General features: G+C 53.3%; 1 protein-coding gene across 1 annotated transcript; it reads left to right on the forward strand.

Annotated features, from left to right (window-relative positions):
- Positions 1–6,820: 6,820 nt before the first annotated feature.
- Positions 6,821–7,678, forward strand: VOLCADRAFT_105340 (uncharacterized protein; the record flags this gene model as incomplete). Its single annotated transcript, XM_002951980.1, has 1 exon — positions 6,821–7,678. The coding sequence occupies exon 1, from the start codon at positions 7,076–7,078 to the stop codon at positions 7,676–7,678; it is 603 nt and encodes a 200-aa protein (XP_002952026.1). The 5' UTR covers positions 6,821–7,075.
- Between the last annotated feature and the right edge of the window lie 7,489 nt (positions 7,679–15,167).

Consider the following 15,167-nt stretch of genomic DNA (forward strand, 5'->3'; position numbering starts at 1 on the left):
CCGCCAAACTAATATCGATGGCTGCGAACTCTAGTCGAAGCGCTTGGAACCTCGCGATGTAATCGCTGATCGTCTCGCTCGATTCCATCTTGAATTGGGTCAACCGTTGAACCAATAAGCTCTTCGCAGCTCGAGTCTGCTGCCCATACTTAGCCGCCAAAGCAAGCCACAGGTCGTACGCCTTCGCGTGACGCGCGTACAGGGGCTTCTCCAGGACGCGGATGAATTCCTTGATAACGCCCAAAGCTCGCTGGTCTTGCTCGTCTGTCACTACATCCCGCGTAGCCTGCACGGGGCTGATCGCGTTCGCTAGTCCTTTACGTTGAAGGACGCCGATGACGTGCTCCTTCAAGAGGTGAAAGGTGCTAATGGAGAAATAAAAATCCTCCTTATCTATTTTCATCCTTGCCTACAGCTAAGTCCGCACACAGCAGAAAAAGGCACCACCGGGCAAACGGATGACCGCACGCTAAAGCGCGGGGCTCATAACCTGTTAGAGATAAGAGTCCTTCAGTGAACACATCACTCGCTCATATCGTTACACAAGGAGAGAGAGAGAAAGGATACGCAAGCAGTATATAAGCATACCGTAGCCAATCCTGATCCGATGTCGTATTGGGATAACGGCAACTAATCAAACTACCGAAGTGTCAAGCCTGAGTGTACCTAAGAGCACTTTCCAACAAAGTCGCGTCCCATAGCTAACCAAACTCAAACATAAGGAAGTCCTGCTTGCAAGTCGCGTCCCATAGCAAACCAAACTCAAACACAAGGAAGTTCTGCTTGTAAGTCGCGTCCCATAGCTAACCAAACTCAAACACAAGGAAGTCCTGCTCCGGCATCGGCCGACTGCCCGATGGGGTCCATCCCAAGCGTTTCCACGATGACTTCGGCCATGTCCCTGGCGAAGCCCAACCCCGTCAATTTTGCCAGCTTTTGACGCTTCTGCAGAAGGTTAACACCATTGGGAATAGAACAGGCATGGAACGCGACTTGGTGTAAATGTGAGAAACGTGCACCATTGGTGCCAGTTCTTCAGCCAGTCAGACGCAGTCCAACCCCGTTCTTACCTTGTCCGGCCCATGCACATCCACACCCAGGGCACCATCGGATGCCATTCTGGAAGAGATAACAAACGGTCGTCGGGCTATTACTAGCTTGCGCTTAAGGAGATGGGCGTCTTCCAAGACGAAGTTTGGGACACTTTGAATAAGACCCGAACGTAATCTGTATGCAATCTGCAGACCCTACTGGGGGACAAGTCCGCAGGAGGCGTATCAACATGCAAGACGTTATCAACAGCAAGCCGGTTTGGGGGTCCAAGTACAGCCTGTCACGCTGACTAGTTGGACAAGGCTGTTTACTCTTCTGCGTGAAGGCATAATGATTTCACCAGGAGAGCAGCAAGAATGAAGTCGACCCAGTTGTACGACAGCACCACAGAACCAGCCTTAGAAGATCCGGTCGCTTCGCTCCGTCGCATCTAAGCCAACAAAACGTTATCAACAGCAAGCCGCTTTGGGGGTCCTGGCTCAAAGTGAGGCCCACCCTGGAGTTAGTTGTTAAGCTTTCATGTTACTTCCTCATACAAACTGCTTCTATAGTACTGTGATGTTTTATTGGTTATATTCATGCAAACTGAGCTGAAGCTGCAAGGCGCGAAGATGCTGGCCGCATCATGCCGCACCGCATTCCCAAGCCAGTATGCACAACTCTGAGAAAGTTTGCAGTCTTTATTGTTTTGTTGTGGCACAACTCCACGTAACTCTGCACATTATAGTGCATAGGAGCAATTCTTGCGCAGAAGTCCAAGTCGACTCAAAAGCATTCCAATTGGACTGTCTGTCTTGATGTAATGTTATCAGGTTGTTTATCGTAGCGCTTTGGCGCACCCAACGTGGAGTGTTGGCGCCAGAATGTGCAGCTGAACTCCTGCGCTATGAACCTGAACCAATGGTGCACGTTCCCAGCCATGGACATTTTGACAGAACACCCTTGTACGTTCTGCCATTCTAACCACAGCATTATAATTTGTTGATGTGGCCGTCCTTCGAACATAACAGTCCTTCCCCCCTTAGGACGCGCGATTTGCAATAGCAGCCAGTGTGCAATTAGATACGTAGACCTCTGTGATGCGAGTTCTTCCTCAGTCGAGATCCGCTTCAACGAGCGTTTGTCGCTTCAGTCTGCTTCGGAACGAACACAGCCGGGCGGAATTTGACGCTAGAGGAAATAAGCCATAGAGCAAGAGAAAAATATCTCGCGGAAATAGAAAACAACCCTGGTCATTCCCCTGATTTACGCCTAAAGAGAAAGCCGATATTACAGCACCTGTGTAAACGTAAGGAGTAGGTTTGTAGCTGGCAAGGGATGGGGATGGGACCCTGGCTGACAGCTTTCGGATCTGAACACAGCTGCAGGATGGGGATGGCCCTGGTCGAAGGGATTGGGAAGGGACCCTGGCTGGCAGGATGAGGATTGGGGGAACACAGCTGCAGGATGGGATTGGAAACCCTGGCCATAGGATTGGGGATGGGACCCAGGCTGGCAGGATGGGAAACCTGTCTCAAGGGATGGGATTAGCACCGGGCCCCTAAGATGGGAGATGGGAGTCGGTCACCCCAGCCAGGATGGGGGGATGGCTGACCACTACCACCCCCCGGGATTGGGGGATTAGACCGTTTTTGCAACCCTCTGGAACCAGTACGGTCAACTGACCAATTATTCCATTTCTTCCAGGCTCAGACCCCCATTTATTCCCCAAAAAGTAATATATTACCAAAAAAACACTGGGTAAAACCCCTGGGGGTCTTCTTGAACGGACCACACAGGTCCGCACCCCAGCGGTAGAATAAACCCGATATTGGCAGCGGGTTGAGCTCCAGCGCCCTGGCTGAAAAGCTGGTGTTGACACGATCGCAGGCTGCGCAGTGACGTACCACCGAAGCGACATCATCGTGCATGCCCTGCCACCAGTAGCTGGTGAGAAGCAGCGCAGTAGTGCGCCGCACCCTGAAGTGCCCAGCCTGCTCGTGGGTGCGCTTGATTATGTCAGTGCGGTCACCAGGTTTTGGAACGACGCGTGGCTTGCCGTCGTTCTTGATGCGATAGAGTGTCTCTCCTTGGAAACAGTACTTGCATGCACGCTGAGCACAACGCTTTTGCTCCGCCAGGTCGGTGCCAGGTGGAAGAAGACATATCGTGATTTCGTCGTCCCAAATATCCTGACGCCGGGCATCAGGACTGAGAGTCTGATCTTGAGCATGCGCGGCCAGCGCCATAGAGGCCCCACCCATGTCACTAAGAGGGTGAGAGGCCACGCTCATGGCAAGCCCTTGTGAGATGTAAGCACGCTCATGCATGACGGATCGGCACAATGCTGCAGAGAAGGCTTGCGCCTTGGCATCTTGCGCCAGGGCGCGCAGGATTGCAACAATACTGGATATGAGTGCCTGGTCAGTTGCATTGGCCAGCACAGAGAGACGAGCATGATCTGTTAGGCCGGGAGCGGCTGACACCCCCGCCTCATAACCTAACACGAGGTCACACTCCCCGGGATACAGGGAATCGTACTGAGTGGTAATACTGTTGTACAACGGGGTGGTGATACTCCCCACAACATCCGAGCCACGCTGCCCCACTGAGCCTGGATAAAGCGCGTGGACGGGCTTTCCAGCATGGTCACAGGGGTAGTACAGATAGTGCATCTGACGCGCGGAGATGGGTGCTGAATGCTCACTGCTAAGCACGTCTTGGAGTTGTCTGCCTGTAGCAGCTGACCGCTGAAAAGGTCTCTCGAGTTGCTGGCGGTCGCGCTCTGCGCGTATTTATAGCGCCGTACTCTGTACCGGCTGCTACACTGCCGGCGGGCCGGATTGCAGATTGCACGACACAGGTGAACTCCTTGGGCGACGTGAGGTTACTCCAACACTGGTAAAGACAGTGTGAATACGAGCCAAAGTGTGCAGCATCGGTAAGGGTGGCTTTCCCAAACATCTTGTCAGCATCCTTCTCGGCAGTTTCGGACTCGGGTGTTTGGTCTGAAAGCGGTAGGGATGTGCAGGCCGTCGAGGTGAAGGGACACGCGCCTGAAGCTCGTTTATCACACTGAGAACCTTTGGCACTGCGTCAGCTGACTGAGCGTTCCAGAACGTGATGACCAACCACAGGCTACCCTCCTGAGCTCCTGCCAGCCTAAGCTCCGGACCTGTGACTTGCCGGACGTCCTGAGACAGTGCTAGAAATGTATCGCGCCATGCTGAGAGCGGAAATAACTGGGGATAGGCAGCGCTGAGTGCTGGCAATCGCGCGGCGGCCACCATCCTTGCATGCTGGTCTATGTCCGAGTACAGATACTTGTTGACCCTAATTCCATTGTGCAGACAGGCCTCAAGGCCCGCGCACATGCCGCCTAGCGGCTCATAAAGTGTGACTCCTTTCTGTGTGGCCAGTGGGAAGAACTGGGCTCCCACTGAAACCTTCAGGGTGTCACGGTCTGAAGGCACCGAGGGACTGAGCCCACCGGAATGTTTTGCAGCGGACAGCCACTCAGTTGCGAGGCTTTGCAGCTGGGTCCGGGCTGCGGCTTGCTGAGCATCTTCGGCCTCGGGAGGCGGCTCAAGCGACTCAAAACACCATCCGTTCCATCCGCAGAGATTCTCCTCCGGGCTGGGGCAGAAGGTGTTACTGAATGGGGCAACAGATGCCGCTGTATGGATAGTGGTGCACGCCAGCTGATGGTCAGCCCACGCTGCCCGCACGGATGCAGCAGTGAAGGCCGGGGTGAGAAGTGCGGACTCCCTGACTTCCTCATCCTCACCAAGCCGGGCGCCAGTGTTGTCAGCCTTGCTTGGCGCGGGGTTGCGGGACAGGGTGTCCGTGTTCTGATGCTTAATTCCCGGCCGATGTTCGATGACAAAATTATATTCTTGCAACGCTAGTGCAAAGCGTGCATATTGTCCTGTAAGCCCTTCCGAGCTCATCAGGTACAGCAGTGGTTGATGGTCTGTAATCAGCCTAAACAGAGGGCCGCCGATCAGGTGCCGGTGGTGCCGGAACATCTTCACAGCCCACACGGCGGCCAGCATCTCTCCCTTGTAGCTGCTGTAGTTTGCCTCGTGCTTGTTAAGTGAGCGGCTGATACAAGTACACATGTATTCGTTTCCGTCGTCATCGGCTTGCCCAAGGACGGCTCCTATGCCCTTATTGGAGAAATCCGTGTGCAATATTAGCGGGCGGGAGTAGTCGATGCGATGCAGGAGAGCAACTCTTTGGTGAATGCAGTCTTGATGGCTTCAAACGCCTCTTGCTGCTTGGGACCCCAGACCCACGGTTCACCTTTCTTGAGGAGCTTGTTCAGATCCGCTGCGAGCTGGCTCATTTGCGGGACGTAGCAGCGGTAGAGTTGATGAAACCCAGCTGTGTACGGAGCTCAGACATGTTGCGGGGAGGCTGAAGGGCCATGATTGGGGCGACCTTGGCCTGGTGCGGACTGATCCCAAAGGCACTTAGGTTGTGACCCAGGTACTCAATGACGTCTGCACCGAAAATTGACTTGTCAGGATGGGCACGAAGCCCACAGGCTGCCAACACGTCGAGTACGGAGGCCACATGTTTGACGTGCTCCTCAGGTGTCTGTGACCAAATGAGTACATCGTCAATGAATGCTACGCTGACATCGGCCAGGCCTGCCTTGCCCAGCTCATAATCCATGACGCGCTGAAAGTAGGCGCTGGCATTTTTGAGTCCATACGGCATTCATGTGTAGGCCATGAGCTTGTTGGAGACCCAGTACGAGGTATGAGCCTGATGCTCAGGCGCTATGGGGATCTGCAAAAATCCCTGCCGCAGGTCCAACTTGGAGAAAATAGTAGCTTTGCCTACGCGCTGGGAAACCTCCTCGGGACGATGCAGCCCATACTTGTCCTGTAGAGTATGCGTTTTGACAGGGCGATAGTCTTGTGCCATGCGGTAGTCGGTCCACAAGCCAATGTCGGGATCCTTCTTGGCGGCGACGACTGGGTTGACGGCGCAGGCTGTCGGTCCCTGGTATTCCTTGACAATGCCCGCTTTAACAAGCTCGGCTGTCTTTTCGGTGATGACCTCGCGCTCCTTGGGGCTGCATCGTCCCGAGGAGATTTTCCAGCGCGTAGGCAAAGCTACTATTTTCTCCAAGTTGGACCTGCGGCAGGGATTTTTGCAGATCCCCATAGCGCCTGAGCATCAGGCTCATACCTCGTACTGGGTCTCCAGCAAGCTCATGGCCTACACATGAATGCCGTATGGACTCAAAAATGCCAGCGCCTACTTTCAGCGCGTCATGGATTATGAGCTGGGCAAGGCAGGCCTGGCCGATGTCAGCGTAGCATTCATTGACGATGTACTCATTAATTATGGGTAATGATTATACAATAGGAGCTTTCCTCAAAGCTCCGGCTTGATTCGGCTGGCTCACTCCAGCTTCGTTAACTTGATGAGCGTGCTCATGGTAGACGAGGACGGGCTGGGAACGGATCCCTGTCGAGCCTAGAGGTATAAGCACTAAGGGTGGACCTTATGGAATGCTGTGTATACACTCTCTGTCTATCCTGCTCTGATGCGCGTCTCGAGGTAGGGTAGGATCACAGTCTTGTTACACAAAACAGGCCTATCAACCCTCCTATGATTATATTATCCTGAAGGTTTTCAGAGTGCAACGCTAGAAAACCAAGGTTTTCTGTGAACTCAGAGGAGTTGTGCCCTCGTAAGGGCGTTGGTACGGCACTTGGTGCCAGTTAAGGAGTTCGCGAGTGCTTGGAGGACTGATTGTCGGGTTTTGTAGCTACATAGGGTGGTTGCCGTGAGGCTGTAGGCGTCAAGGCCGTAGCGATAGCCTTCACGGTAGCCGGCCCTCACTAGAAATTTCACAATGGACAGTGACCTTGCGTCCGACCAGCTCGGCTTGCTGGTAGACGAAGCATCAAAGCGTCTTAACGCAATTATGGAACATAAAAACGTGAAAGCTGCAAAGGAGCAACTTTGAACGGATCCGGGAAAAATTTTGACCGGGTAGCTACACGAGGCGCACGCGCAGTACATGGATGCGATACAGGAGCACCAGCAGCTCGTCCATTTATGGACACAGCGGATGCTGCTTGAGCAGCGGGAGACAGCGGAGCCGGCTCCAAAGAAGCAGCACATGGTCCTCCCGCACTACAAGTGCGACTTCGGCGCCTCCGAGGGCAAAGGAAACAAGTCGCTGATTGGACAGCGGCAGCGGTTGGCTTTCTTACACGACGCGTTCGCAGACGTGCAGCTCAAGTGGCGCGCGGTCGCTGATGCTCCTGCGGCTAACCGGGCAGAGCGCGCGGTGACGATGGAGGAGGCGGTTCGCAAGGCGCAAGAAGTCTTCGAGCAGCAGGCAAAAGAGCTCGTCATCGTGCACCACCACGGGTGGGACGTCGTGGGCCAGTTGCGGGGAACACCCTACACGGCCACGGAGGAAGAGCAGAAGGCGTTGAAGAAGGCCATTAAGGCCGCAGCTGAGAGCCGGAAGGTTGCTAAGCCCCCCGTGAAGGTGCAACCGGCACAGGTGGCGGCCGCGGCTGGGCCATCGGCGCCGAAGGCTCCCAAGGGGCCGTGCTTCAAGTGCAACGTCATGGGCCACTGGGCCAAGGAGTGCCCGAACCCGCCGAAGTAGTGGAGTAGTGGGGCTCGGGTCGAGGTCGGGGTTGTGTTTCCCCCGGCGCTGTTTAGCTGGGTTTTTGGTTTGGGCCTTATCAATGGCAGACAAAAGGCATAAGCCTCGATGTGTGTGTGGGGGGGGGCGGTCGGTGCAGGCCCTAGCTTGCGGCCGAGGCCCTCTTAAGGGGGGGGCGGCACGAGCCTCAAATGTGCGTGGTCGGCACAAGCCCTAGCTTGCGGCCGTGGCCCTCTTAAGGGCGGTGGGGCACGAACGTTGGCCAGACTGCGTCGCGGGGTTGGTTGGGTTTGCCCGCCTCCCTCGATTATTAAAGTTTCACAGTAGCCGGCCCTCACCCGGCCTACCTACCGATTGAAGACGGCTGTTTACTGCTTGCAGGTACCCTTAGTGTGTAACGAACGATAATTCCTCATGAAAACTTAATGTTTATTGGTCTGTACGCTCACGAAGAGTTGCTTCAAGAGCCAAACGACAAATGTTTGGCCTCTTCACACTCGCATTTATGGCGAAGTATCGACTGATCCACGCCAGGCCTTATCACACGAGGCCCTATCCTGGATACGTAACACTCATCCGACTAACGACAGATGAACGACAACAACATCCTCAAACCACAACGAAAAGCACCTTATACGCTAGTCAGGCAACACCCAAAGTCTCAACTAAATCAATACGCGGTTCGTCCAACTACCTTCGGTTGGCTTAACCACCTGCAGATAGCGACTAACTCGACCGTGGCACGTAATTTGTGCACTCCAGATGTTTTGGCGTGACATCAGATCGACGGAGCGAGGTTGCATGTACGCACACATGCAGCACATAAAAACATACATTCACCAAACCCTGTCTAGCCACGCGGCCTGGCGGCTCCATACAAATGTCTCCTTCACAGAAACGGGCCCGGGGATCAAGGAACCCACAACGCCGGGCGGGCAGTGCTGACCCTATCACGACCCCGACCCCGACCTACTGCAAGGTAATTGATGTTCCTATCGTATGCATTATCGCCATATTGTGAACCATCCGGGCGGGGAAGAACGAGCAAGGCCCCATGAATCCCTCCAACACACCCAGGGATGCACAGCAAAGGGAAAAGCGGCTGTAGGACAATAAATAACTCTCTGCCATCATATGTTATTCTTGGAGTAGACATGTTGGTACGTTCCCTCGTCCGGCTTTCAGGACCTCAAGGGCTGCACGGCACATTGATGACCTGGCCGATTTGCAACATGGTTGGGTCAACTCCCGGGTTCAAGGACTGAATGGCGTCCACGGTGGTGCCGCGCTGCAAAGCGAGGCCCCAAAAGCTGTCACCAGACTTGATGGTGTACGTGCAGCCGCCGCCGCTGCTTGGTGCTGCTTAATTGAATTGGGGGAATAAGCCAATGCAAAGGGAGGAGACTAAGTAAAGGGGCAATCACATCCGGCCATGCACACGCGTGTGTATGTACATGGATGTATAGTCGATCCCTGTAATTGTATAAAGATGTGCAGGCACAGACATACTGACTTTGCTTCCAGCATGTAGGGTGTTACATAATACCGCGCAGATAGCAACAGCCGGCTCACGAACAGCACACATGTGTTGGCAGCCCACAGCAGCGAGCTGCCCACCCAGGTCGTTGGTTGGAGTAGCAATTTGTTGTATCACGTCTTATCGCAGGAAAAGAACCGATCGGGGGATACTAGATTCCGTGATACCCAGGATACTACACAATAACATGTTTCACTTCCTAAACAGGCAACCAGCACGCATCCATACACCGTGATTGATGAACAGCATGTGCTTACCGGATCTGCTTCATGTGCCCATGGAGGCACGATATGGTTTATGTACGGGATTGGAGGGGAAGAAAAGAGGGTTGCGGTAGGTGGGGGAATATTTAAGTTGTCGGGCTATATATGGGCAGCAGGAATATTAAAAGAGGTAGGATGGAAATTGCTTTAAACCACGTTCAATATAGGTCGTACTGTGATATATAATGAAACGGATGATTAGTAATGCACAGACTTCTCTTTCAGAGAGAAGGCTAGATCTTGGACGAAACATGATCTAGGTTAAGTCAAAGTATGGTAACATCGTACAGGTTGCATAAGAGATAGGTTGGGAGATAGAGATGCTAGGCTCTGCCAGAGCTCTGTACAGCTCTTCAACTGTTCAGTAGAGCGCCATTAATCGATAACATCTTTGCAATGAGAGGCGCCGGCAGTAAATGCCCGCCCACCCACGCAGGTAATGGCTTGGAATCAACTGCAATTGGACACTTGATCCGGCGGGATGTTAGTCGAGCATCTATCCGCCACTAGGTCAACTTGGAAGCGCTGGTTTACGAATTGCCGGTCTGCCATTACAGCAGCAGGTCAGGTTGGATCGATGCCATCTGCTGCAGGTATCTGGAAAATGCATGGGGATAGGCGGCGTAGTTCGCTTAGTATGGCACATCTTCCTTAAGTGTAAAGGTCGTACAGAGGACAAGAACCGTGACATAAATTCAGCCAATGGCCTGCCCTCTGTCGGACATGACGCCACCAGCACATGCAGCCTGCTGTATTCTGGGCATACCACGGAATCCGCATCCGCGGATCGCTACTTTTCTGATGTCGTGATATAACACAGCCATCCATCTACTGCTGATGCACGCACGTGTCCTAAATGTTCCAGGCACTTGCGCTCGCTGACAGCTGCAGCCAGCAATAATGGATCACCTCCTTCGTTAGATGGATAGATGGATAGATCAGATTAGATAGGTACATATGATAGATAAATTTAGGTAGCTAGATAGATATGATTAGACAGGTATGATATGCTAGATAAGCCTGATAGAGTTTGGTTACATTGCTACAGGAAAGCATTACACACAGTACCTGCCTGCCTTGTGCAACGATTACTAATTAAAGGTATGCTAGGTTGAATATTTAGGAGACTAGGGGGGCGGCTTTTCAAAGCCGAAAAGGGGCTTGGCCCCGGTGCAGCCACTTGACCCAGTTTAATTCGCAGGGCAGTCCGTACGGCATAGGAGTGCAAGCACAAGTCGCCGCCATGTTTGGAGTACACACTTGTTATTGTAATTCTCAAGCAATAAAGGTTGGCAGACTTGCTTTGGCGGCGTAGACAGCAGCCGCCATAGCATAATCATTATTGACGGAACAGTTAGCCTTCTTGTGATGCGGCAATCCGTAGAATGACATAAACACAAAGCGCCTTGAACTGTCAGCCAGCAGACTGAAGGGCCGTCTGGCTGGCAGTTCAAGGCGCGCAAAAGTGCCCGTGCTTCATGGACCAATTGTTGTCCGCTCCCAGCCAGAACGCATTCAGGGATCGTTCCAATTGCACATTTTGAAGTCAGAATGCAGCGGCAAAGCTGATGGTGTGTCGCAAAGGCACACTTCGTTTGAACTTGGATTGAATGAATGAAGAAGAGAATAGAAGGACAACAATCAAACAGGCACGACATGCTAGGAGGGAGGTGCTTAGAGCGTTGCCATGGGTCAACAACAGCCTCGCCCTCCTCCGTGTCCTCTGCTGGGGGCCCGGCCGCGGCCGCGGCGGATCGGCTGGCCAGGGGCCGCCGCCGCCGGCGGCGACGCGGGCGGCAAGGCGGCCGGCAGATGGGGGCTGCCGACATGGCCCGCTGTGGGGGCTGGCACCTCCGCCTGCGCAACTGCCCGACCTGGGCGGCCCCGCCCTCCTCCGCCAAACTCTCGGAGCCATGGAAAGCTATCTTTATCACGATCCAATTTATCTGGAATTTATCCTTTGGCAGGTGGATGTAGAATAGATATAGCTTCTACATTCAATCTTTTGCGGAGTGAGATATGTAACTTTATGTCAAACTCGGAGCCATGGAAAGCTACCCTATGGCATAAAAGGGGGGGTAACCCCCCCTTAAGTGTAACCCAGGGTGTAGGGTTAGGGGTTACCCATGTGGCTATGTACGAAGGGAGGTGGGTAACCTAACCCCGGGGTAGGGGTAACCCCTTACCGAGGGGTAACAAAGGGGTCGGGGTAATACACTACTGATGGGTAACAGGCAGGGTAACCCATGTTTACATTCACCTGCACCTGTCTCGCCTAGGCTGATTGGTGAAGACATGTACGTTTGCGCGTGTAGACAGGCCTGTCTACACACGCAAACATACATGTCTTCACCAATCACTTGTGAATGCCCAATTATCAACATTGACGCACCAAAACATGCCTTGTGTAGAAACCTAGACCTAAGGATAAGGCACACAGCTGCAGCCTAGATGCAAGGAGGCGGACGAAGAGGCCTCTTCGTCCGCCTAGGCGTACATAGGCAGAGCAAATTGGGGACCACCGCCAGCGAGAAGCCGCCAGTGAAGACAATACATATTCCTATCAAAAGGTCCAGGCACTTACCGCCGCTCCGGACCCAATACCTAAATCTCGCGGACCAGCCAACGGGCGGCAATGTAAGCTTACATTACCTTAAGGTCGGCCAGTAGCTTAAGTGCCCTGTCCCGACCTGCTACTTCTAGCTCTACGCACGACCTATGCAACACTATCCAGAGTATGCTCGTTTTCAGAGCAGGCTCTCAGAAGAGCGTCGAAGGTCTTGGGCGGGAGATCCGGATGTTTGACTCCGAACACGGTCACACCCGGCGAAGTGTAAGGCACCCTCAGGTAAAATTGTCACTGGATGTCTTGCTAAATGAGGTGCACCATAAGTGTGGGCCTGTGCTGCAGAAAGACATTCAACGGTCTTGTTGTGGTGGTCCGCGCGCGCGAACGCTAGAATGCCACCATCTTTGCCGCCATACGCACCAGTATTGCAACGTGGATTATATGTGTGCATTGTATCTATGGTCAATAGGAACAATGCCAGCAGTGAATATGATTGACTGAATTCGTGATAGTGGTCATCGCTCATTTTAGCATGTCCGTCTAATTAAAAGACCAGCCAAAAGTGTGCACTATATGAGCTTACAAGCTAATTAGCTGTGATTCAGCTTGAATGTGCTTGTCAGGAGTAACAATGGACGTAAAGCAGCATGCACATATGCGTACGACCATCCCCAGCCGGTAATATGTCGGCCGACCTCAGGACTGACTGCCTGATGTTTCACAATGAGATATAACATTGGATGAGAACCAAAGGCATCCATTTTGTGAAGACCTGTCGTCAACTTGCGTGTGTGCTGCCAGCATTCGCCCCTTCTCCTGTACTCATCTACAAGCCAAACAGCCCAAGACATAGTGACTTATTGCTTATTCCTTGCGTGTGTGATGCCATCATTAGAGACCTTAAGGTTGAAATGGCAAACGATGCTTCCCGAGATACCACGATACTGTAGGTTGCTAACGTTTACATGTTTAAAAGTATCCTTAAGCGGAATTTACGATGTGGGAAGCATATAAGAGGAGTAGCCAATAGGCCCATACATATGTTCATAGTCCAGGGCAACGGAGGGGTTTAACCCTGGGGCCGTGTTTACCCTCCTGCTGGGTAGGAACTTACAAGGGGGTTACCAAAGGGCTACCGGGGGTTGAAGATGGGTAACCCATGGGTTACTGACCCAATCAGTGCCTTAGGGCTATCTTCGCGCTCCGATTTATCCGGAATGTCTCCTTTGGCATTTCGATATAGAATAGATATAGCAATCAAACGCTATTTTCTGCGGGGCGAGATATGTAAGCCACTGACCGACCGACCGACCGACCGACCGACCGACCGACAGTGTTTTTTTTTTAAGTAATATATTCCTTTTAAGGAGTAAAGAGGCCATTTTGGCCTTTGGAAATAAGGAACAAATTGAGGCCGATCCGTACATTTTCATTCCTCCAGCCAAAAACGTCCATTGCTGCCAGATTGCTCCGTAGTGTGCAGAACTTAGTATTATCGATCATAGAATAGATATGAGGGGCCGTAAGAAGGTCAAGCCCGTGAGTCAACACGGCATGGCAGAATGTATGACCGGTCCTTACATAGCCAAACACGCAAAAGGCAACGACTTGAACGCCGAACAAACACCAAAACAGCAATATAAGCCTGAAATTTTTCCTGATAAAGGCGTTTGGGACGGCGGTGCTGTTGTCGGTAATGCATCGGCAATGGTGTTGCTGCCAGCGGCGACCGATGACACGGGCGCCATTACCCCTGCCTTCCATGGCGGTTATGATCAGCATAAGCGCAAGCTGTCACCCAATCAGGTCGACAACAACGAATGCGGCGAGGCGCCCAACCCGAGCGCTCGCAGTGCCAAGCGGGCTCAGACACAGCGCATCCGCAAGGGCATGAGCGACGGTGCATGGCGGGACAAGCAGAAAGAAAATCCCCACACATGGCAGACAAAACGCGCCAACGCAGTGCGTGCCTCTTGGTCTATGAGGGGAGTTGTAACTTATGGGGGGGTCTTGGGGGGGTGTAGCCCCCCCCAGCGCCCCACTCTTAAGGAATACATTACGGTGACGCTAGCAACTTTGTTACTTAGGTCGGAATAAATTGAGACCCCCCCTAAATGAAAAAAAAATCACTGCCGACCGACCGACCGACGGACGGACGGACGGACGGACGGACGGACGGACGGACGGACGGACGGACGGACGGACGGACGGACGGACGGACGGACGGACGGACGGACGGACCGACGGACGGACCGACGGACGGACGGACGGACCGACGGACGGACGGACGGACGGACGGACGGACGGACGGACCGACGGACGGACGGACGGACCGACGGACGGACGGACGGACGGATGGACGGACGGACGGACGGACGGACGGACGGACGGACAGCAGTGAACCCGGGGGGCTCGGGCCCCCGAATGGCGCTTTGCACCCGGGGCCTCGCCCAAAAACGAAAGAGGGCTCTAGAGGTACAAACAAAATGTATTACCTGCCCTCGGTAGATATCGATGCTGGAATAATATGTGGTCAGCGACGCTTGTGTATTACGGTACATGCACATGTAGCCTATGAGCTCCTAATTCGTGTTTTCCCACGCAGTAATTTCAGACATACATACATCGATGTGTGTACGTACCCTCCTCCTCCTGAGCACGGCACATTGATGACCTGGCCGATTTGCAGACTGTTGGGGTCAACTCCCGGGTTCAAGGACTGAATGGCGTCCACGGTGGTGCCGCACCGTAAAGCAACGGCCCCCAAGGTGTCACCAGACTTGATGGTGTACGTGCAGCCGCTGCCGCTGCTTGGTGCTGCTTAATTGAATTGGGGGAATAAGCCAATGCAAAGGGAGGAGACTAAGTAAAGGGGCAATCACATCCGGCCATGCACACACGTGTGCATGTACATGGATGTATAGTCGATCCCTGTAATTGTATAAAGATGTGCAGGCACAGACATACTGACTTTGCTTCCAGCATGTAGGGTGTTACATAATACCGCGCAGATAGCAACAGCCGGCTCACGAACAGCACACATGTGTTGGCAGCCCACAGCAGTGAGCTGCCCACCCAGGTCGTTGGTTGGAGTAGCAATTTGTTGTATCACGTCTTATC

Source organism: Volvox carteri (assembly GCF_000143455.1).
Source record: "Volvox carteri f. nagariensis unplaced genomic scaffold VOLCAscaffold_27, whole genome shotgun sequence".
Classification (NCBI taxonomy): Eukaryota; Viridiplantae; Chlorophyta; class Chlorophyceae; order Chlamydomonadales; family Volvocaceae; genus Volvox; species Volvox carteri.